The sequence below is a fragment of the Plasmodium malariae genome, assembly GCF_900090045.1.
Source record: "Plasmodium malariae genome assembly, chromosome: 14".
NCBI lineage: Eukaryota > Apicomplexa > Aconoidasida > Haemosporida > Plasmodiidae > Plasmodium > Plasmodium malariae.
This window is the reverse complement of record NC_041788.1, coordinates 2,932,622-2,955,036: the sequence shown is the minus strand read 5'-3', so window position 1 is coordinate 2,955,036 and position 22,415 is coordinate 2,932,622. Positions and strand designations below refer to the sequence as shown.

At 27.8% G+C, this 22,415-nt stretch overlaps 6 protein-coding genes across 6 annotated transcripts; 3 read left to right on the top strand and 3 right to left on the bottom strand.

Annotated features, from left to right (window-relative positions):
- Nucleotides 1–1,006: 1,006 nt before the first annotated feature.
- PmUG01_14072600 (conserved Plasmodium protein, unknown function) lies at nucleotides 1,007–2,588 on the top strand (the record flags this gene model as incomplete). Its single annotated transcript, XM_029008317.1, has 5 exons — nucleotides 1,007–1,253; nucleotides 1,426–1,572; nucleotides 1,848–2,018; nucleotides 2,248–2,366; nucleotides 2,535–2,588. The coding sequence occupies 5 exons, from the start codon at nucleotides 1,007–1,009 to the stop codon at nucleotides 2,586–2,588; spliced, it is 738 nt and encodes a 245-aa protein (XP_028864619.1).
- Nucleotides 2,589–3,154: 566 nt separating this feature from the next.
- On the bottom strand, nucleotides 3,155–7,240 carry CWC22 (pre-mRNA-splicing factor CWC22, putative; the record flags this gene model as incomplete). Its single annotated transcript, XM_029008316.1, has 1 exon — nucleotides 3,155–7,240. One exon carries the CDS (start codon nucleotides 7,238–7,240, stop codon nucleotides 3,155–3,157), a length of 4,086 nt encoding a protein of 1,361 aa, XP_028864618.1.
- Nucleotides 7,241–9,510: 2,270 nt separating this feature from the next.
- PmUG01_14072400 (conserved Plasmodium protein, unknown function) lies at nucleotides 9,511–11,595 on the top strand (the record flags this gene model as incomplete). The annotated part of the gene is made up of 2 exons (XM_029008315.1): nucleotides 9,511–9,610; nucleotides 10,043–11,595. The coding sequence occupies 2 exons, from the start codon at nucleotides 9,511–9,513 to the stop codon at nucleotides 11,593–11,595; spliced, it is 1,653 nt and encodes a 550-aa protein (XP_028864617.1).
- A 2,400-nt stretch (nucleotides 11,596–13,995) lies between these two features.
- On the top strand, nucleotides 13,996–14,682 carry PmUG01_14072300 (calcyclin binding protein, putative; the record flags this gene model as incomplete). Its single annotated transcript, XM_029008314.1, has 1 exon — nucleotides 13,996–14,682. One exon carries the CDS (start codon nucleotides 13,996–13,998, stop codon nucleotides 14,680–14,682), a length of 687 nt encoding a protein of 228 aa, XP_028864616.1.
- A 2,178-nt stretch (nucleotides 14,683–16,860) lies between these two features.
- PmUG01_14072200 (COPI associated protein, putative) lies at nucleotides 16,861–17,780 on the bottom strand (the record flags this gene model as incomplete). Its single annotated transcript, XM_029008313.1, has 2 exons — nucleotides 16,861–17,249; nucleotides 17,720–17,780. The coding sequence occupies 2 exons, from the start codon at nucleotides 17,778–17,780 to the stop codon at nucleotides 16,861–16,863; spliced, it is 450 nt and encodes a 149-aa protein (XP_028864615.1).
- A 1,655-nt stretch (nucleotides 17,781–19,435) lies between these two features.
- On the bottom strand, nucleotides 19,436–21,802 carry PmUG01_14072100 (conserved Plasmodium protein, unknown function; the record flags this gene model as incomplete). Its single annotated transcript, XM_029008312.1, has 1 exon — nucleotides 19,436–21,802. One exon carries the CDS (start codon nucleotides 21,800–21,802, stop codon nucleotides 19,436–19,438), a length of 2,367 nt encoding a protein of 788 aa, XP_028864614.1.
- Nucleotides 21,803–22,415: the final 613 nt, after the last annotated feature.

Genomic DNA, 22,415 nt, shown 5'->3' with positions numbered 1-22,415 from the left:
CCTATTTCAATATTAAATTCGATTGTATTTTTTTTTTTTTTTTTTTTTTTTTTTTTTTTTGTTATATTCTTTTTCCGTTTTTTCCCTTCCAATGTTCATACTCTTTCCTTGCATTTCCTCGTTTACATATATGCTCTGTTAATACATATAACTACATAATTCTCGCTTCATATTTTTTTAAAATTAATGAAATTAATATAAAAAACTTAACAAGCATTCCATTTGTTCAGTATTATAAGGAATAGACTTGCATTAGTCCTCTAATTATATGAGGTGCTTCATACAAATTTCTAGTTCGTTCAATAGTATAGTCCATGAATATGTGTAAACGTACACGTACACGCACGCGTACCGGTACATGTACATTGCGCATACATTTAAGCATTCGTTAACATACAAGGAATGAGGGGAAAAAATAGAAAAATTTTTTATAAACGTTATTTTACCCAAATACTATAAAAGTTTGCCATATTTAAGCGAACTTATATATGGAATTAAGAACTTGTAGAGCATACTTTTTTTTATTTTTATCTCATTTTATTCCGTTCTATTTCGTTTTATTTGGATATATTCCTTTTTATTCATTTTTCAAAACGTACATGTTGAATTATACAAACATAGCATAAAAGAAAGGTGTACACACACATGCATAAATTAAACTTACATTATTCCACCGATAACTGGATGATATCGCGACATTCTACCACTCAAAAAATGAAATAAAAAATAAAAGAAAAACATATGAAAAATAAGAGAAAAATATACAACAAATTAAGTGCAAACTATACGACAAATCAAGTGCAAAATATACGACAAATTAAGAGCAAAAAATATACAAAAAAATAAGTGTAAAATATACGACAAATTAAGAGCAAAATATACGAAAAAATAAGTGCAAAATATACGAAAAAATAAGTGCAAAATATACGAAAAAATAAGTGCAAAATATACGAAAAAATAAGTGCAAAATATACAAAACAAATGAGTAAAAAAGATGACGTTAAATATGGAAGAAAAAAGATCGCTCGTGAACAACTTAAAAGATCGGATACTAAAAATTGAACGTGTCATAGGTGATATCAAATTTTATGAAAAGCCCAATAATGAAAACAAGACTGAAAATGATGATATATTTTATGATTGCAGTGAAAACCAAGTTCATAATAACAATAAAAGTAAAGAACATGAACAGAGCACAGAAAATCAAAAATACCTGGATGAAATAAAGTCATGTTTAGAAAACGTATCCCTCGGTTAGTTTACAACAAACGTTATTAAGAAAAAAAGCTTCATAAATAAGCAAATGCATAGTCATGTGCCTACACGAATAAGCATATGAACGAATATGTACTTAAGTACACACTCACATACATTTACATACCTTCATATTTATTCTACATTTCTCCAATTCTAATTTCCTTCCAGAAAATCTAATAAACACGAACAAAGACGAATTAATAGAAATGATCAAAAAGCACGAGCACAAAAATAGTATTGCTGTTCATATTTGCATCATCAAGTTAATACTGCAACAGATATCAAAGGAGTACCTTCAAGATTTATACAGTCAATGTTAGCTTACTCGAACCTCACATTGTACATTTATGTGTACACACATATATGCATATATACCAATCGAACTACTACATTCACGTCATGATGACAACAAAATGAATAACCCCCCCCCCACTTTTTTGCTACAAATTAAATTTAAAAAGATAAATCTTAAAAAAAAAGAAAAAAATTAAAAAATATAATTGCTCACGAATAATATAACTTTAATATTTTTAACTAGTAGCCATTTTAATTGTTTTTTTTTTTTTTTTTTTACATCCTCCCTCTTTCAGATAATGACTTTTACATTTACATTCACAGTAATAGCATTCTGGATGTGTATAACACCTTTGAGTACAAGAAAAACATTATCCTGTCTCACTTAAATTTCATGAGAACTTATAGTGCACAAATTAAAAATATTATGGAGTTAAAGGAGCACATAAACAGTTACAAAATATCAGGTTAAAAAAAAAAAAAAAAAAAAAAAAGGAGTAACGAAAGGGCAAGTAGTAACGAGCTGTTATTGTTTATCGTCTTATCCGTTTTATGTCATCTTAACAAACATGTCTGTAGCAAAGCAACTTTTTTGCTATTCACATATTTTGTTCATGTTGATGTATATGTAGATATAGATATAATGCAGCTTTTCATATCTAATCTTTTCTTTTTTTACCTCATATATTTACATAGAAACTGAAATACACTTAGACAGATTAAACAAAATTGAAGATAAAAACGACATGCTCTTCGAAAAAGTATCGGCCATTAACTCTTCCCTGGAAAGTCTAGCATATAAATATGCCATAATGGTAAGAATGTGTTAAATAAATTCACCAATGTGTGCCTATGTACATAAATACATGAATACACATATATATATATATATATATATACATTTATACACATACGCACATGCATACAACACGCGCGCAGATACAGGTTGCTTCCCTAATAATCGCAAAACTTAGATCAAATAGTTTTTAAGTTTGAAACAAAAAACAGAAACTTTATTAAGCTGTATAAGGAGGTAAAACTAAAAAGAAGTAAATAAACATATATGGAGAGCACACACTGCACGGATTTGCGCAAAGAGAGTGTCCAAGTTTCCGCCGTGCGGAATGACTACATTAAATTTATTTAAAATTTAATTTAATGAAGTATAATTTAATGAAATATAATTTAATGAAATATAATATAATGAAATATAATTTAATTTTTTTTTTTTTTTTTTCTTTTTGTATTATTTGAAAATTGCTTCACAAGTATGTATACATACATATATGTACAAATGTATGCGTGCTATCTGCTAATATTTGTTACTCGGAAGTAGAGAGGGGGGAGGCATGATTATTTAATAACGTTTTTTCTTTTTTTTTTTTTTTCACTGTTGATGATCTTTTTCTTACTACATATATATTGTCACTGTTTGTAGTTAATCAATGCAATAATTTATGCATTTATTTATACGTGTCTTGGGTTGTCCTACGACGTTGTTCATAATTTTTCTGTGTCTCTGTAATGCTTTTTATTGCAGATTCTTTTTTTTTTTTCCACTCTCCCTTTCCATTCAACGGCATTGCTTCCCGTGCTACTCCCCTCACTTGAGCAGCAAATTCCGCATGGATGTTGTTAATACACCCAAACCAATGGCTGTAAAAAAGTTAATACAAAACCTAATATTTTGCGCATTGTTGTTTGGAAATAAGCCAGTTAGGAAGGGAGATATAGCTGGATGATTAATCTTGTGATAAAATTCTTGCACCCCTAAATTATTAGTCAACTCTTGTAATAAAATTTTAATAAATATTCTCGTTGATGCTGTAGTATCTTCTTCAGTCAACTTAATGATCACAAAGCTACTCCATGATATAGCATCAGTAAATAATAAATGAGCAAAAAATTTGGAACAGTTTCTTAATTTTGCTGTCTCAAGTCTATGAGCTGTATTATACGAGTTTTCAAAGCATTTTTCAAAATTTTCTTGAAATATTTTTTTAAGTTTACATAATCTTTCTGCTTGTAGAGCATAAAACTTTTGAAACGTTTTTTCCATGCAACAACAATCAATTAACATATTACATATTTCTATTTCGTATCCAGCTTTTATATTTAGCTTTAATAATTTATGTACACACTCTTCAAAACTTAACGATGACATTATTGATAAATACACACTTTTACGCAGATTAATAAGGTACTGTTCGGTCATATCGTGGATTTCCTCATTATTCCCTTCACCATGATCACTTCCACTGGTATCATTGCTAGCATCACTGGTATCATCACTACCATCCCTATCGCTGCTATCACAGCTTCCATTGCTCCTAGCATTACTAACGCTACCCCTGTGACCTCTTTTCCTTCCTTCATTCGGGTCATCAATTTCCGAATCTGTGCTGCTGCTTCCGCTGCTACTCCTTCCTCTGTTACTATCACTGCTACTGCCTGCAGTAACCCTGGCGGTATCACTACGCTCCGGATGACCTCCCTTTGTTATATTTTTTCCTTCCCTCTTCTTGTACTTCCCACTGGTTGAAGTAGCCCCATGCAATAGCTCGTTTGAAATGTCTTCCCACTCCAAGTTTTCCTCTTCGTACTGTTCATAAGGCACTTCCCTAAATATATTTAACTCCTCTTGATTATCAAAGGATTCATCAAGTAGATCTATTTCATGAACAATTTTTGTATCTTCATCAATTAAATCTAAATCGTCGATGAGTGTTGGGAATTCATTAAAATAATTTTTCCTATGATTCCACAACTTTTCAATATCATATTGAGTTTTAATATTTATTTTACCTTCTTGTATTATATCTTTTAATCGATCAAAAATAATATCTAATCCTCGCCTGCATATGTTCATAAATAGCTGACCTACTTCAGCTAAAAAGTAAGTGCATACCTGAACAGAGTCATTTGTTATATTTTGTAAAAGTAAAGAACATAATTGTAAACCTACTATTTCATGAAGCATTCTTTGATTAATCATATGAGCTATAAATTTCACGCTATTAAAACATAATATTTTATCATTCCTTTTATATGCTCTACGAAAATATAAAATAATCCTCTGAATTGTTAATAAACCAATATTTGGAAATTTTGAATTAACTATACATAAAAGACATGCAAATACATTTGTAAATGCAGGAGAACTTAACTGAGCATGTAATATAGCTCGACTAAATATTCCTTTTCCTCTTATCAAATTACATTCAAATAATTCATAACATATATCTCCTATATTGTCTATATTTACTTTGTTTACAATATTGTTGATTTTCTTTTTTAACTTTATCCATTCTTGTTTTTGATATAAACTACTTTTCTTATTTGTAACCTCATTCTGTAATCTTTCTAATTTAAATGGAGGAATATAAACTCCTCCTGTCTTTCCTATATCTTCTGTGGTAACATTCGCTATCTTTTTCTTTGCATATTCAATTAACTCTTCATTAATTTCAAGATGCCCATTTTCGTCTTCCTCGAACGGGTCGTATTCCTTTTTCTCTTCCTTGCCTTTCTCAAGCGTTTTTCTTACTCCTTCCTTCCCTCGACTTTCTTTTACGTCTTCTCCTCTTCTTTTCTGCCTTCCCTTTTTGCTCTTACCCTGCTTCAATTTTTCTTCTGATTCATCTTTTTCTCTCGTATTTATTCTCGTTTTTGTTCTATTTTCCCCCCCCTTTTTTTTTCTCTCTCTTCGTTTGCTCTTTGAGCTATGGTCTCTTTCTTCTCCACTTCTGTTAATGCTGCCGCTTATACTTCTTTTTATACTGCTACTCACGCTGCTACTTGCACTGCTGCTCACGCTGCTACTTGCACTGCTACTCACGCTGCTACTTGCACTGCTACTCACGCTGCTACTTGCACTGCTACTCACGCTGCTACTTGCACTTCTCCTTACGCTGCTACTTGCACTTCTCCTTACGCTGCTACTTGCACTTCTCCTTACGCTGCTACTTGCACTTCTCCTTATGCTGCTACTTGCACTTCTCCTTATGCTGCTTCTTTTACTGCTACCTACACTGCTACTTCTACCGCCACTTCTATTTATGCTACTATTGGAGCTGCTTCTATCACGAACCCTACCTCCTCTTTCATAACTCGAACTCCTTTTACGCTTGTACCTTTTGCTATATTTCTCTTTTTCCTCATTTACCATGTTAATATGTGCATGCCCCATGTTGTCACTTTTCCCTTTTCTCCTTCTCATACTATATTCGCTTAATTCAGATGACACGCGTTGTATATTTCGTTTTCTATGTAATGGGAGATCCACTCCTTTTCTACCATGAAAACTTGAAGAAATTGACCGAGAAATTGCTCTATTTCTTCTGCTACTGGCATCTTCTCGGTGTTCTTTATTACTATACCGTTTTGATTCAGTTTTTCTTTTCATATTTTTTGTTTCGTCGTTATACTGTTCTCTTCTACTTTTCACTGTGCTTCCTACAGCACTCTCTTCCGAACGGTTAGACTTTCTTCTACTTACTTCTTTTTTATCGTTCGATTTACTGAGTGAACACAATTTTCTGTTTTCTTCCTCACTGGGCTCATTACGTCGTTTCCTTTTTTTCTGAACAAGTTCATCCCCTTTTTTATAAATATGCTTTATCTCGTATATTCTCTTCTCGCACTTATTTTTTTCGTTCTTTTCTTCTATATTCTCCTTATTATGTCTATGTTTTACCACCCTTGACTGATTTTTCATTTTTTCATAAGATGTGTTTTCATCCTTCTCCTCCTCATCCGACGTGCTACTATACGACTTATGCTTCTCATAATTTTTTTCGACTTTTAATTTTATTCTTTCCTTTTCATTTTTTTTTTTTTCATTACCTTCATCGGCTTCAAAGCATGCCTTTACTTCTTTGTCATATTTTCTCTTTTTTGTGTTAGACCTTTCTTGGCACATATTATGTTTATTGTTTGGCACAAATGTATTAGTGTCCCCTTCCTTGACCGTTTCGTTCTTTTCGTGTGTCTCGTTCGTTCCGTTCATTTCGTCCGTTTTGCATGTTTTTTCTGTCCATTTTGTCGTTTTTCTCTTTCTTTCCTCTTGCTTTACCCTAACTCTTTTATCATTTTCCTTGCCATTGCTGCTATTCCGTTCATCACGACGCCTATAACGATTCTGCGTATAATATTTTCTCTTCTCTTCCTCTTCGCTAGTACTATTATTACCCCGATGTAACATTTCCTCTTGTGAGTATGAGCTATTGTAACTTCTTACATTTCCTTTCCCTCTACTGTTAATATTACTTTCAAAACTTGAGGATCTTTTTACATTTTTCCTTTTTATCTTTTTTACTTCATCTGAGTTGATTTTGCTTCTTCCATGTGCATTCCTACCACTATAATAATTATTATAAGAATGTTTGGATGAAGCTTCACTTTTTTGTTTTGTTTTTAATTTTTCATCATTATGAAATCTATCACTTCGTCTTTTATCTTCATCATACGAGAGTGAGGATCTATTTCTTGAATTAGTTTCCCTCATTCCGCTGTTACTTCCATTATCATTTTTATTATCACAATAATAATTTCCACTATTTGACGAAGCCGAGGATGAGTGAGACTTTTTTTTTTTTTTTTTTTTTTTTTTTTCTCTCTCACCTGTTTTTCTTTCACCCCTCAAACTAATTTTTTCTTTACTTTTGTTTTCATCTTTCCCTTTTATCATCTTTTTGTTTTACTTTGTTTTATTTTGTTTGATTTGACTTTATTGCATTTGATTTTATTGCATTTGATTTTATTGCATTTGATTTTATTGCATTTGATTTTATTGCATTTGATTTTATTGCATTTGATTTTACTGCATTTGAATTTATTGCATTAGATTTTAATGCATTTGAATTTATTGCATTTGATTTTACTGCATTTGATTTTACTGGACTGGATTTTGTTTGTTTTTTTTAAAATATATTTTAAATTGTTAATCTCATTTTTCATTTGATAATAAAAATTTGACATTACCACTTACATATATGTATGTATGTATGTATGTATGTATGTACGCCATTATGACCATATATAAGTATATGATTATTTTCCCCTTTCCCTTTTGCGTGTTGCTCAGTTACACATTTTAAGCTTTTTTTTTGCAAAGTTTACTTGAAGAGGGAACAACAACAACAAAAAAAAAATTAAAGGTTAAGGTTAAAATTGAAGTTAAGGTTCAAGTTGATGTGAACTCTAAGAGTTCGTTTTATAAATACTTAACGAATAATGAAAAAAAAGAAGTAAAACTTACAAATATTTAAATCTGAATGATAAAGGCTGCAATGGAAGACTCTCAAACATTCGCTCAAAAATATATTATCTGATAATATATGCCAAAGGGAATGGTATCATAAAAAAATATATATATACGTACATATATACAAACATATATACATATATCTAGATACTTAAGTTTATTTACATAAATATGCATATGTTCTCGTTAAGTTAAAATATCTAGCCTCATTTTTAATCCTTTTTATTTCATGTTCTATTTTGAATTATAATTTTTATAACACTCTGGAGCTGTTTTATGCAAAGCTTGTTGGCTCTTTTATCTTTTATCTTTTATCTTTTTTTTTTTTTGCAAAAAATTGTTAATTATACTTTCCCTGTTGAATATATATTATCCTATATTTTATGTAGAAAATGGAAAATAATTATTGTAGAGTTAGTTTACATACGTATCAAAAGGCATACAATATTAAAATAAAAAAGAAAAACTTAAAAATTGAAAAACAAAAATACGTATTATTTGCATGTACATTGGGGGAAAGTATTTCCCATTTACTATTATTTGAGATGACGTAAAATAAAATTCTGTACAAAATAAAAAGAAAGAAAAAGGAAGAAAAAGGAAGAAAAAGAAAAAGAAAAGAAAAAGGAAGAAAAAGAAAGAAAAAGAAGAAAAAGAAAGAAAGAAAAAGAAAGAAAAAGGAAGAAAAAGAAAGAAAAAGGAAGAAAAAGAAAGAAAAAGGAAGAAAAAGAAAGAAAAAGGAAGAAAAAGGAAGAAAAAGAAAAAGAAAAAGAAAAAGAAAAAGAAAGAAAAAACGCAGACGAGTTATTTCCTATTGACTTAATCAAACTTCAAGGGCTATATAAAAAAAAAAGAAAAAAATTGCCTTCTCTTTTCTAAGTATTTTGCAGATGAATTATATGTTATGTATATAAACTTACTAAAAATTCACTCTATAACATTCATTCTTTCCTCTTTCCTTTTTCCTTTTTCCTTTTTATTTTTGATAAAGTTCAAAATGAATTTCTCAAGGGATAAAAGAGTTATATATTTTACAACGAATGTTTGGAAATTTCCAATTTGTTGAATTCCTTTGTTCGATCAAAATTTTTTTAAAATTCCCTTTGTGAACATCATGTAACATTTCTAAAAATGTACCAAAAAAGTGGGCATTCCTCATTATAAGCCCAGGTATGTGCATATATGTGTATATATATGTATACTTGTGTACATATATATATATATATATATTTTTTTTTTTTTTTTTTATTCTAACGCATAGTTGTTGGTCTGTTCACAGCAATTATGAAATTATCTTAAATACAAGGAGTTAAAAAAAAATAACAAATTAAAAACTAAAAGTAAAGATAAAAGTAAAAAAAAAACAAAACAAAACACAAAAGTACAAGTGTTCCTCAGGAGAACGTTTTTCCTAAATAATACCACATAGGACTATATGTTAATGTAAATATTAAATAAACAAAGTGTACCCTTGAAATGTTCAATGATTACCCTTTCATTTATATACCTACATAAGCATGTGGACATTTCTACATGTATATATATATATATATGCTTTTATGCCTATGTTTATATATACAAATATATATACATATATATGTACGTATATGTGTGTGAAAGCAAAGAAAACTAAAAAAGAGTTCGCATTTAAACACGTGCTCCAACAAATCGTCTATTTTTCCTTTTAAAAAAAAATGAGGAGAAATGTAAGTCCTTCATTACAGAGGGAGATTACTTTGTGCAACAGCCAGAAAAATAATAAAAGTTGTTTTGTCTTTTCTTTGAACAGTAAATGTAAAGTATATCAATAAATCAAGCAAAAAAAAAAAAAAAAAGGAAAAATAAAACAAGCTAACTACATACATACATACATACATATATATATATATATATATATATATATATATAATATAATATAACATAATAAAATCTCATTTAAGAAATTTCTTATTTGGTTGTAATTTCATTTTTGTGTTTTCCAATTTTTTTTTTTTTTTTCTACCTATAACATGAGAAAACTTACGCTATTATATTTTTCTTAATTTTACTTTCCACACTTTATATCTGTACATATTTATTTATTTATTTTACAATTTCTATGCATTAATCTTCTTTGATATATATTACTGCTCGTTTTTTTTGTTTTTTCTAATCTCCCCATTTTGTTGCAGTTATACGTATAATGGTACAACTAGCTTTTATCTGCTTACATTTTTACATGAACAGTTCAGCTCATTTTAGGCGGATACTCAGAACAAAGAGAAAGCTTAAAAGAGGATGTAGAAAATTTAAAACTTCTTCTAAATTATGAAATATGTTTTATATTATTTAACGTTAATAAATATACTCCAAAATGTAAATGGGTTTTTATCCTATGGACACCTGACGAAAATGTCCATAACGCGCTAAAATGGAAAGAAAAAAAAGTGTACATAAAAAAAAATAGCTGCATACAAATATTTGAAAAGGAAAAAAAGTATAGCGATATATGTTATATGAATAAGCTCATATATCACAATGTGAAAAATAATGTTATCGATATAATTGATGATAATGATGTTTCACTGCTTGAGATAAACAATTTTGATGAATTAGAAACATGTATAACCACAAGGGCAAATTATGCAAATAATAATAATTTAGCAGATTTGGAAAGAAGTCATATAAATAAGCAGAACAACTTTTTCCACTCGGATGTGAATAACCATTTGTATAATTGTTATTTCCTGAACTCGGAACTCTGGAACGGTTATAGCGCATTAAGACGTAGGAGCGGCAGTGATAACATGTGTTCCTCGCTATTGACTGATGTGAAGCTGCTTGCCAATGAAAGCAACACATGCTTAAACATGTTAAAGGTAAACATAGATGACCTGACACTGAGTAGTCATCACTTAATAATAGATAATATAGAAGCAGTTCAGGATATTACACAAGATCAAAACATTTTTTATATTATTTATAAAATCCTTGATTCTTACACATTTTTCTATGTTTGCAACTATGGTAGCTGTACGACAAAAGAAAAATTCGTTTATTCTTTTTTCAAACCGCATATTATTGAATTTTTAAAAAAAAAAAATATACATATATTTTTGAGTGTCGAAATGGGGAAAGTTAAACACTTAATCAATTTTATTAACTCCGATGTAGTCAAAAAAAGGGAAAGCATGCTAGAAGAAAACTCCCTAGAAGAAAATTCATTATATGGAAAAAACGTTAAAATGAAAAAGGAGGCTAACAATTTGATTATCCAAAAAGTTAAGAATAATAATAAAAACATATTTCCAATAAATGAATCAGTTATTATAGAAGATAAAGAATCATTTGAAAAACAAAGTAATAATAACGAATCTGTGCTTAACTTAATTATGAAAAAATATTCCTTCAATTCTAGAGCAAGTAATATGTCAGCTAAAAAGAGTAGTAACACAAACTCTACTTCCATATCGTTAAAAAAGCACAGTCTTTCCGTAGACCAAATTAATTCATTCAATCTTAAAAACAAAAAAAAAAATTTTACCACTTCGTCAACAAGGAAATGTAACAGTGCATCTTATTTGTTAGAAAAAAGAGTCTCCTTAAAGTTGTTCAACATAAAAAACGAAAATTTATCTAAATTTGCGATAGAAGAAGCAGTTGGAGGAAAAAAAAAAAAAAAAGAAAAAAAAAGTAAAACATTACCAACTCTCTTAAAGAGCAAATCTTTAAGCCTAAATAAATATTCGTCAATTTCTTTGGAATCTAAAAAATCATATGCTTTAGATAAACAAAATTAACTTGACATAGACAAAAAAAAAAAAAAATTATATATTTAAAGACAGGGATTCCTTTCCGAATGAAATAAAATTAAAATGAGAAGGACAGTGTAAATAAAAAAAAAAAAAATTATTGTTCGACAATGGCAAGTGGTAAACGTGACAGACATATACAACATGACCAAAATAGCATTGGTGTAGGTAATAAGGTATCAAAAAAAAAAAAAAGAAAGAAAAAGAAAAAAGTTAAATAAGATTAGTTGAAAAATGTGAAAAAAAAATATTCGAAATGTACTATTCGTACAAAAAAAAAAAAAAACATAGAAGAATTATCCCATCATTACGAGTTACGTAAAAGCTCTATAAATATACAGTACAAAAAATAGCTGTATTCACTGATAGTGTATTTTTAAATTTTATTCGACTTCACAGTTTGCATACACGTCCGTCCGTACATGCGCACATATATACAATATATATATATATATATACACACACCAATACATATAGACGTACCCATACGCGCAATTTTATTTAAATCCCATATATATGCACGTGGCTCTATTTAGTTATCGACATGCGATCCCTTTTGAGAAATCGTATACGCTCAGCATATATGGCTTGGAAGTTAATAAGCATACAACTACCTTTTATATGATATCACGTTATTTCTTTTTTCGTTGTTGTGTTTCATTTTTTTCGTAAGTTTAATGATTTTTCCTAAATCAGAACATTTTAATTTTTTATTTCTCGAGTTCTGATTTAAATTTCGTCATGTGGATTTTTAAGTGAGGACAAATACAAAAAAAAAAAAAAAAAAAAAAAAATCACTTTATTTTGTTATTAGTATTCATATTTTTTTTTTTTTCGCTATATTTTTCTGTTTTTGTTATAAAGTGATATGTAAAAAAATATACACAGTGTTTCTTTTCGTTTTCTGTTCCTCTTAGTTCTTTTTTCGCACCCTCCTGTTAGCATTGTGAGTATAACGTAAAACGATGTTCACAATTTTATATTTACTGGACAAGCTTCTACATTTTGTAGCTTTTAACTGATTGTGTCATATTTCACGAAATATATAAAATTATTTTACAGCTATAATTTAGCGCTTTAGTAAAATTTATGTTTTTAATATTTTACGCACAAATAAATTGATATATATATATATATATATATATATATATTTATATTTATATGCACATTAGGTGTACACAATGATGTACGTAATGATTTTCCCTTTTTTATAATTCCAAATGAACCTTAACTACGAAAAGGGTGTATATGCCATTAATATAAAGAATGTTCTATCATATATTCATGTAGTTATATTAAATATAGCACACTCAGAAAATATTTTCGTCAGCTGTTTTTCCTTTCTTTTTTGAAAGGTCATTTATTGTCAAATTTTATGGTGTACAGGGGAAATTACATTAAAAAAACATTCATAGAAATATTGTTCCTTTATTAATATATAAAGAACATATGAAGAATAACATAAAACTTGTTTTTCTTACTCATACGGTATGAAAGTATGTATTATATATACGGCATATACATACTGAATATATATATATATATATGTATACATATATGCATATACATGCACTTGTACCTCCACAAGTACTTGTATCAAACATAACCCTTTTGCCATTCATTTTATATTTATTTTTTAAGTGTTAAACAAAAAGGATATGACGTGAAGGAGTTCAACTTGCTTATTGTTTTTATGTTAACTTTTTTTTTTATTTTTAATACAAGGGGAACTGTACTTTTTTATTTTTATCTGAGTATGTATGTTGGATTTGGAGAAACGTATTTTCTTTTTATTTTTATGTAGATTACGAGTTAAATTCAGCAGTTTTACTAAAAATCCCATGTGAGCTGTAAAAAAAAAAAAAAAAAAAAAAATATACAATGAACTATGTACAATATACCATATAAAATTTTAAATAAATTATATAAAGATTATATGCGTTATAAAAAATTGTAATACAATATATAATAAACATTTTAATGTAAGAGAGGGACGTATAAATTAAAAAATATATCTTTCGCTATTTTATTACAGTTTATTATATATATATACTGTTTATAATTATATATAATTGAACTTACTGATTAATTTGGAACCTTACCCAAAAATAAAACTAAGAGAATAGGAATAAATAATTTTTTAATTTTTCCAGTAACGTACAATTAAAAAAATTTACTTAATATAAGATAACAGTATAAGATCGCAAGTATTTTGAGAAATATTGTAGCAGAAAGAAAAATTAACCATACATACGCCTACGTATTTAACTTCTTCATTTTTCATTTTTTATTTTTCGTTTTTCGTTTTTCGTTTTTCGTTTTTCGTTGTTCGTTGTTCGTTTTTCCTTTTATATTTATTTTGTTAATAAATATATATATATATAAACCATGGAATCGGGAAAAATTAGCGAGCTGAATGAAGATATAGTAGAATTTAATAAGTTGTTGTCCTTAGCATTAAGAGAAAATGTCAAAAGGAAAATAATAGAATGCATAGAAAAAACAACTGTTGATATAGCAAAATTAAAGATTGAAGGAAGTCAAACCCCAAATAAAATAAATGACACAAACTTACAATTAAATGAGAGCAATAATACCTCATATAATTCTGTTCAATCCTTTGCATGGAATCAAGAAGGAAATAAAGTTACTGTTTTTTTAACAGTTAAAAATGTGCAAAATATTGAAAAAGGAAAAATTTTTACAGAATTTAATGAAAGATCTTTTGAAATAAAAATGCATGATGTAGATAAAAAAAATTATCGTTTCTGTATTAAAAAATTGCATGAAAAAATTGTACCAAGCAAATGTTCTATAAAAGTTAGAAAGGATGCAATTCATGTATACCTAATCAAACACGATAATAAATATTGGGATAATCTACATTTTAAAGAATCTCCCATGTCCAAAATTAGAGCTCCTAAAATGGATGAACAAGCTGAACCCTCTACTATGCTTATGAACATGATGAAACAACTATATCAGGAGGGAGACAGCGATATGAAAAGAACAATAGCGAAAGCATGGTGTGAAGCAAATGAAAAGAAATCGGATTTTTCTATTCCAAATTTTTAAAAAAAAAAAAAAAAATTTATTTCTTGTTCATACTTTTTTAGTGGCTATTTAAGTCTTTATAATAAGCTATTCATATCATTTTAGTGAATTGTTCATACCATTTAGTGAATTGTTCATACCATTTAGTGAATTGTTCATACCATTTAGTGAATTGTTCATACCATTTAGTGAATTGTTCATACCATTTAGTGAATTGTTCATACCTTTTAGTGAATTATTCATACCATTTTAGTGAATTGTTCATTTCTTATTAATGAACTTTCATACCTTTTGAATGAACTGCTTATCCCTTTTTAATGAACTGTTCATGCATTTTTATTAAGCTATTCTTACCTTATTTATGAACTGTTCATATTTTATCATTGAATTGCTAGTACTTTTTTAACGAATTGTTAATATTACTTTACTCCTTGTTCATATATATATATTAATTTATTTTACACCACACACACATTTTGTGAACAGTTCATAGTGTAATAATAAATAAGAAATAAAAGTTTGTTATTATACTTTTTTCTTATAAACTTTATAATATGTGAATGATTTATTTTTAATTAAATTCAAATTGTAATAAATTAAAAATGTACCATTTAAACGGTTAGTAATGAACTTAATATAAAGAATTTCAGTATTGCAAAAAAAGAAGAATATTACTTTCATCCTTTTCTCTTTTTCTTTTTTTCTTTTTTTTTCCTACGTTTTAATGTATATTTAAGCATAATAAAATACCATGTTTGTTGACAATATAAAAAAAGTTTCATACAACCAAAAAAAAAATATATGTACAAGTACATGTGTTCACAACACATATTTCACTGTTATAAGAAACATTTCATTAGCTACTATTGCGAGCTAGATATAATTATAAGGATGAGAGGAGTTTTTCAAAATGGTATTCAACTTTATTCATATAGAAGATATATGTACATATAAATGCATGTATATATATATATATATATATATATATATATATATATATATATATGTATATGTATATTTCTATATTTCTATATGTATGTATAGATATACCTAAACAATCGTTGTAATATTTTCCAAAAATTTACGAATTACATTTTGGGGTTGTTTGAGGTACATCTGGAAAGAAAAAAATTTTGCTTTTTTTTATACGATATATATATTTTTTTTAATTTGCTCCAAAGTAATGTATGTCTTTATTGTAATCTTCTTTTTTTTTTTTTTTAATAATGACGAGAGCAATGATAATACTTTATTCTGCTGTATATCACATCATCCAAAACATGATACGTACTAATATGCTAATGTCTTTTACTTGATGGTTTCATAAAATCAGAATTAATCGTTTAATATAAAATGTTCACGCATCGTTTGTTTCTACCATTTTAGACTATTTAATTATATTATGTATATGTAAATGTGTAAATATGTACATATATATATGTATGTTACACTATTTCTTTCAAAAAAGAAGCGTAATGTACGTCCATTTGTTAAAAAAGTCCTGTACCAAAATTTTATAACATCAGAAAAAAAAATAAATAAAATAAAATAAAATACAATTTCAACTATTAAGTAAAAAATGCAGGAAAGATATTTAAATGAGCACATAATACAAAGAAAGGTGGCGAAAAAAAAAAAAAAAAAAACATATAATATAGTATAATACAGTACAATGCGGTACAGTACGGTACATTACGGTACAACATAATAAATTATATTCTTTAATTTACTATAATGTACTTATATGCCATTAGGGGAACGTACTACTTATATGTGTTGCATACACGCGTGAACATATATATATTATATATGCATATACATATATGTATGTATGTATGTGCGTATGCGCGCACATATTCACATATGTATCTTTTTTATCAGAAATAAACATTTAAACACTTGTTAATAAAAGGGAAAATTTAAATAAAGCATGAATACATAAATTTTTAAATATTTCTTTTTTTTTTTTTTTTTTTAAAAAGCACATAAAAAAATTATGTTTTATTAACGCGATTAAAACATTCATTATATCATATAAATGTGGAAGGTGGAAACGGACAAGACAAATACATAAAAAAAATAAAGGAATAATATAGAATAAAGGAATAAGGGAATAAAGGAATATAAAATGCATATAATTTTAAAGTACATATAAAGGTCTTCGAATTTGTTTCATCTTCATCTGTGTTTCAATACGAATTAATTAAAACCATCTGTTGTTTCCATAGAACAAGTACTTCTTGCATTATTTTTCTGATCTGGGAAGCTACTCACGCAATTACGTTTATCCATAAGTGGTATAGGTATACCATTATAATAACCTAATGTGACATACATGGCCGCTATTACAATAAGGATTAATCCTATTAATAAACTAAGTAACCCTTTATTAATTATAATCGATGCTATTATAAGAATATAAAGACTTCTACCAACCACTGTGAATAAGAACTCTATATATCTATAAAAGGTAAACGTTTTTATATCACATAAAATTAACAATACCCCCGAACATATAATGTATAAATTTATAACTATTTGAAATAAATTAAAGACGTTTAAAATTCCAGCTGTTATCATCAGTGCTCCTATTAAGACAAGAACAAAATCGAAAAAAAATTTTTATAAAAATATACATGTTATATGGGAAAATTAGAGGAAGTTAGAACGGTTGACGCATTACATAAGGGAAACATACAGGCTTGTTGTTATGCGTATACACATTGCGCTCATACGCAAAAAAAATGTGAACATAAGCACATACGCTTATACCCACATAAACATATACCCACATACGCATATACACACATACGCATATACACACATACGCATATACACACATACGCATATACACACATACGCATATACCCACATAAACATATACCCACATAAACATATACCCACATAAACGTATACACACATAAACGTATACACACATACGCATATACACACATACGCATATACACACATACACATATACACAAACACACAAGATACATGTGTCAACTTTCAGATAACATTACACTTTGGAGAAAAAAAATAATTAAATAACTTATACCCGAAGCCATTGATAAAAATCTTAAGCTAAAATTTGGTATATTCTTGATTAAAGGAACCATGGTCGAAAAAAAAAAAAAATAATAAATTTTTTAAAATGATTAATCTTTAAACTTCATAAATTATGAATAAAAGATTTTTGTTTTTTTTTTTTTTCTTTAATTTTTTTTTATTTAATACGAGGAGCCTCTTGATATAATATTTAAAAATAAAATAAAGGAATACAATAAAAAGGAAAATAAAATACGGGAAAAAAAAGCATAATAATACATGTGGGTTTCTGTATATCCCCTTAAATTATTTTATGGAATGTGTTGTGCTATGAAAAACATCAATTATAAGATTAAATTGAATTAAGTTCAAATATAAACAAAATTTATCAAAATTTTAATTTTTTTTTTTTTTTTTTTTTTTTTATGTAATATTATGTCTAATTTAAAATATACTTATCAAAATTTGAAGTGTTTATATATAATTTTAATTTTTTTATAAATAAAATATTTTGTTTTAATTTTTCAAATATATTCTTATACTTCCTTTCATGATTAATAATATTATTTTTTTCCTTTTTGCATGTTATTGTATATACTATGAAAGAACAAAGAAAAAAGTAAAAAGTAAAAAGTAAAAAAAAAAAAAAAAAAAAAAAAAAGCATTGCATATTCTACAAATAAGGATTCGAAAAAGACCTTCAAATAATTTTTAAAATTCTTTTTTTTTTTTTTTTTTTTAAATAGAGTAATTGTAATAGCATATATTTTTTTTATTTCTTTTTTAAAAAAAATACGCTATTCTGAAAAAAAAAAAAAAAAAAAAAAACACCTTCATTTACTGGACTTGCTGTACTGTAATATATGCACATTCATAAGGAGGGTGTTAACACTTTAATTTGAATTTCCTTAAGATAACTACAGCAGTTTCCGTCTTTTAAGTCGTTCCAACCATTTTACTCATTTCAGTCATTTTACTCATTTCGGTCATTTTACTCATTTCGGTCATTTTACTCATTTCGGTCATTTTACTCATTTCGGTCATTTTACTCATTTCAGCTATTTTACGATATGTTCAAGACAAGCCCATACATAATCTTATAAGGTAAGTACAATTTTAAAAAAATTTCTGCGTATTTTTTAATTAAATTCTTGGTGTTTTAATTTTAAAGAGTTTTTAAAAATTATGTGGTCATAAAAATAGTATATAAGAATATAAACATTAATATATGCATGTACGCTTATATATATATGAATACGCATTTATATGTATACCTAAAAATATATTCCTTAGTATGCATGTTAATATATATGCATTAATATATATATATATATATATACATACATATATATGTATGTAAAAGTTTACAAAAGCTTTAATTATTAATACAAAATAAAATTAATTTTAAAAAACTGGTTACTGTTAAAACAACACTAATTACATATATCTGTCTGCATATATCAGTGCGTGGGCTGAATTACATATGGAAATATGAAACTGTTAATGTACAACAAATAGCTAAATTAAAATTAATTTTTTTTCTGGAATGTAAAAAAAATTATATACGTCAATACACACGTATACGTATGCATAATGAATAAAGCGTACATACGTATATACACACGTACGCATGTACATATATACTTGTGTACCTATGTACGTATAATGCAGTAACTGAAACGGCTCTTTTTAATTTAAAAAAATAGAATGCCAATTATTTATTTATTTACTCTTTTTTAATACACATATTTATGTATTTTTTTTCGAATTTTTTTTTTTTCTTTTTTTTTTTTTGCGTCACATTTTTGGTTAAGCTATTTTTCTTATTTTCATCATCTTTTTCATCTGCCAATTTATCTTTTGCTAATTTCTCATTTGCTAATTCCTCATTTGCTAATTCCTCATTTGCTAATTCCTCATTTGCTAATTTCTCATTTGCTAATTTCTCATTTGCTAATTTCTCATTTGCTAATTTCTCATTTTCTTCATTTTCATTTTCATTGGATTCATCTTTGTGTGATAGCATCTCCGACAAACTCCATTTATCTTCCTCTTTTGCATCATATAAATTTTTGCTATCCTCATTCGGTTCTTTCGATTCATTTTCCTCTTCGTTTTCATTCTCGTCGACGGTTTTCCACTCAGTCGTTTCACCTGCATCTGCATCTGCACCTTCACCTGTATCATCGTTCTCAGATACACTCTGTGCATTTTCACAGTCTTCTCCTATATCGTCAGCAACGCCATTTTTTCCAACTGCTTCTTTACCCTCTTCATTAATTTCCTCTTTTTCATTCATTACACTGTTCCCCTTAGCAACTTCATTACTGTGTGCTGTTTTTTCTAATTGTAATTCATCCTTGTATATAGCATGTTCACCCTCCCCATGTACTTTGTTTTCTATAATTTCTTTTAATTCTAGCGTTATATTTATATTTTCATTAACATTTTCAACGTCTTTCTTTTCTGTAATACTCCCTACTCTTATTTTCTCTTCATCTTCAAATGATTCTTTTTTTGTGAACATGCATTTTTCCTTTTCCGTGTCTTTGTGCGTACTTCCTTCTACATATTCTACTACTCCTCTCCTGCCCTCCTCTCCATTTGCTTCGTTCACTTGTTCTCTCCCGTCCTCCGCTATCTCTTCACTTTTACTATCCTGCACATAATTTAAATTGGTTACAACTGAATTCTCATTTATTTCATTCATCCCGCTTAGCTCATTTATCTCCATTTGATCTTCCACTTCCACTCGTTTCAAATCATACCTACCATCCATTTGGAGAAAACCATCGTTTCCTTTATCTTGCTGATAATTGGTAGTATAAGAAGTATTGTTATTTTCATTATTCTCATTATAGCTATAACTAATGTGTTGAAACATTTCTTTGTCTTTTTTGGGTTCATGTGCATTAGTTATTACATCTTTCTGCGTTTTATTTTCCTCAGTAGCGTTAAGTTTTTCATCGGCATTTAACTCGGGGGGTGCCTCACTTGCCTTGACTTCACCAGAAATAAATTTGTTTTCGAAGTTACCAATACTACTACTGCTGCTACAATTACTATTATTATTACATTTAATTTTGCTTTTACTGTCAATGTTACTGTTACTGTTGTTACTGCTATTACCGATACCACCACCACTTCCACCATTTTTGTCCGAACTGGTATTGCCCATCAGTGAATTTTGACTGGGAATGCTCCTTATGCTGCTATTGATACTGCCATTGTTACTGCCATTGTTGCTTCCATTGTTACTACCATTATCCTTTGCACACTTTTTCTTTCTCTTGTTTTTCTTTATTTTCAAAATTTTGATCATTTTTTCGCCGTGCTTGGATTCCAAATATTTCTTTTTTTGCAAAAAACTGGTATCATTCGAATAGTAGTTTACTAAATATTTAAAAGTAAACATATTTGGGACAAGATCTGAGTTCTCTTTAATAATTTTTTCCTCTACATGTTCAGTTGACTTTTGCAATTTTTCAAAAAATTCTGAATTTGAAAATGTGGTATCGATATTGAAATTTTCGTCTTTTTTAATCATTGAATCAATTTTTGATTTATATACTTTTCTTTTTTCTTTATATATTAAATTTGTTAAATTGATAATTACATCTTGTGATATATTTTGATCAATTGATGGTAATTTTGGCTGAAATCCAAGTAAAGACTCATTATACATTTTTTTAATTGAATCTAAATATTTCTGTACATCCTCATCTTTTTCATAGTTTTTTAATTCTTCGTAAAAATCGTCAACACTTATTTTAAATCTATCTAATACTTCTTTTTCAGCTTCTTCGATTTTTTTTTTATACCCATTATTTAATAGCACTTCCTCCAATTTGCTTAACTCAATACTTGCATTCGGTTCATTTTTAAGCATATCGTACACATTTCTCGTAGTTTTTGAAGTCTCATTTAATACTTTATATATTTCTAAGCACAGGTGTCTAAGTATTAACAATATATTTTCCTTCACTATTTGTTTTTTCCTCTTAAACATCCTTTCTCCTGTCACATACCAGATTACTAGGAAGCCCCCAACAAAAAGACTCACTTCCAGCAGCTTCGTCAGCCCCCTGCTCATCTTCGCCGCTAAACGGGTAGTCAGTTAGTCTATTCGTTTGTTTATTTGCTAGCTTATTTGTTTATTTGCTAGCTTATTTGTTTATTTGCTAGCTTATTTGTTTATTTGCTAGCTTATTTGTTTATTTGCTAGCTTATTTGTTTATTTGCTAGCTTATTTGTTTATTTGCTTGTGTATTTGTTTATTTGCTTGGGTATTTGTTTATTTGCTTGTGTATTTGTTTATCTGCTTATTTGTTTCCCCCCTCACTTACCTTATTCTGTAAAATGATCCCTATTTTTGCTCTCACCACTGAATATTCCTATGCTCTGAGGGAAAGCAGCAAATTCAAAGCATACAAATATGTGCACATGTGTATAAATATACGCTAGTATCCTTGCAAATACCCACACACATATATACTCAGAAAAAAAAGGATATTTTGTATATTCCCATATACACATATATATATATATATATATATATATATATATATATATATATTTGTGTACACATGGGCACGGTCAGAATAACTGATTTGAAAAAGCTTAGCTCAAACTAGAGGTGATGCACCAAGAAAGAACGGCATATGGGTGTTGTTTACTCCTATGTAGATATGTATATGTGCATATAT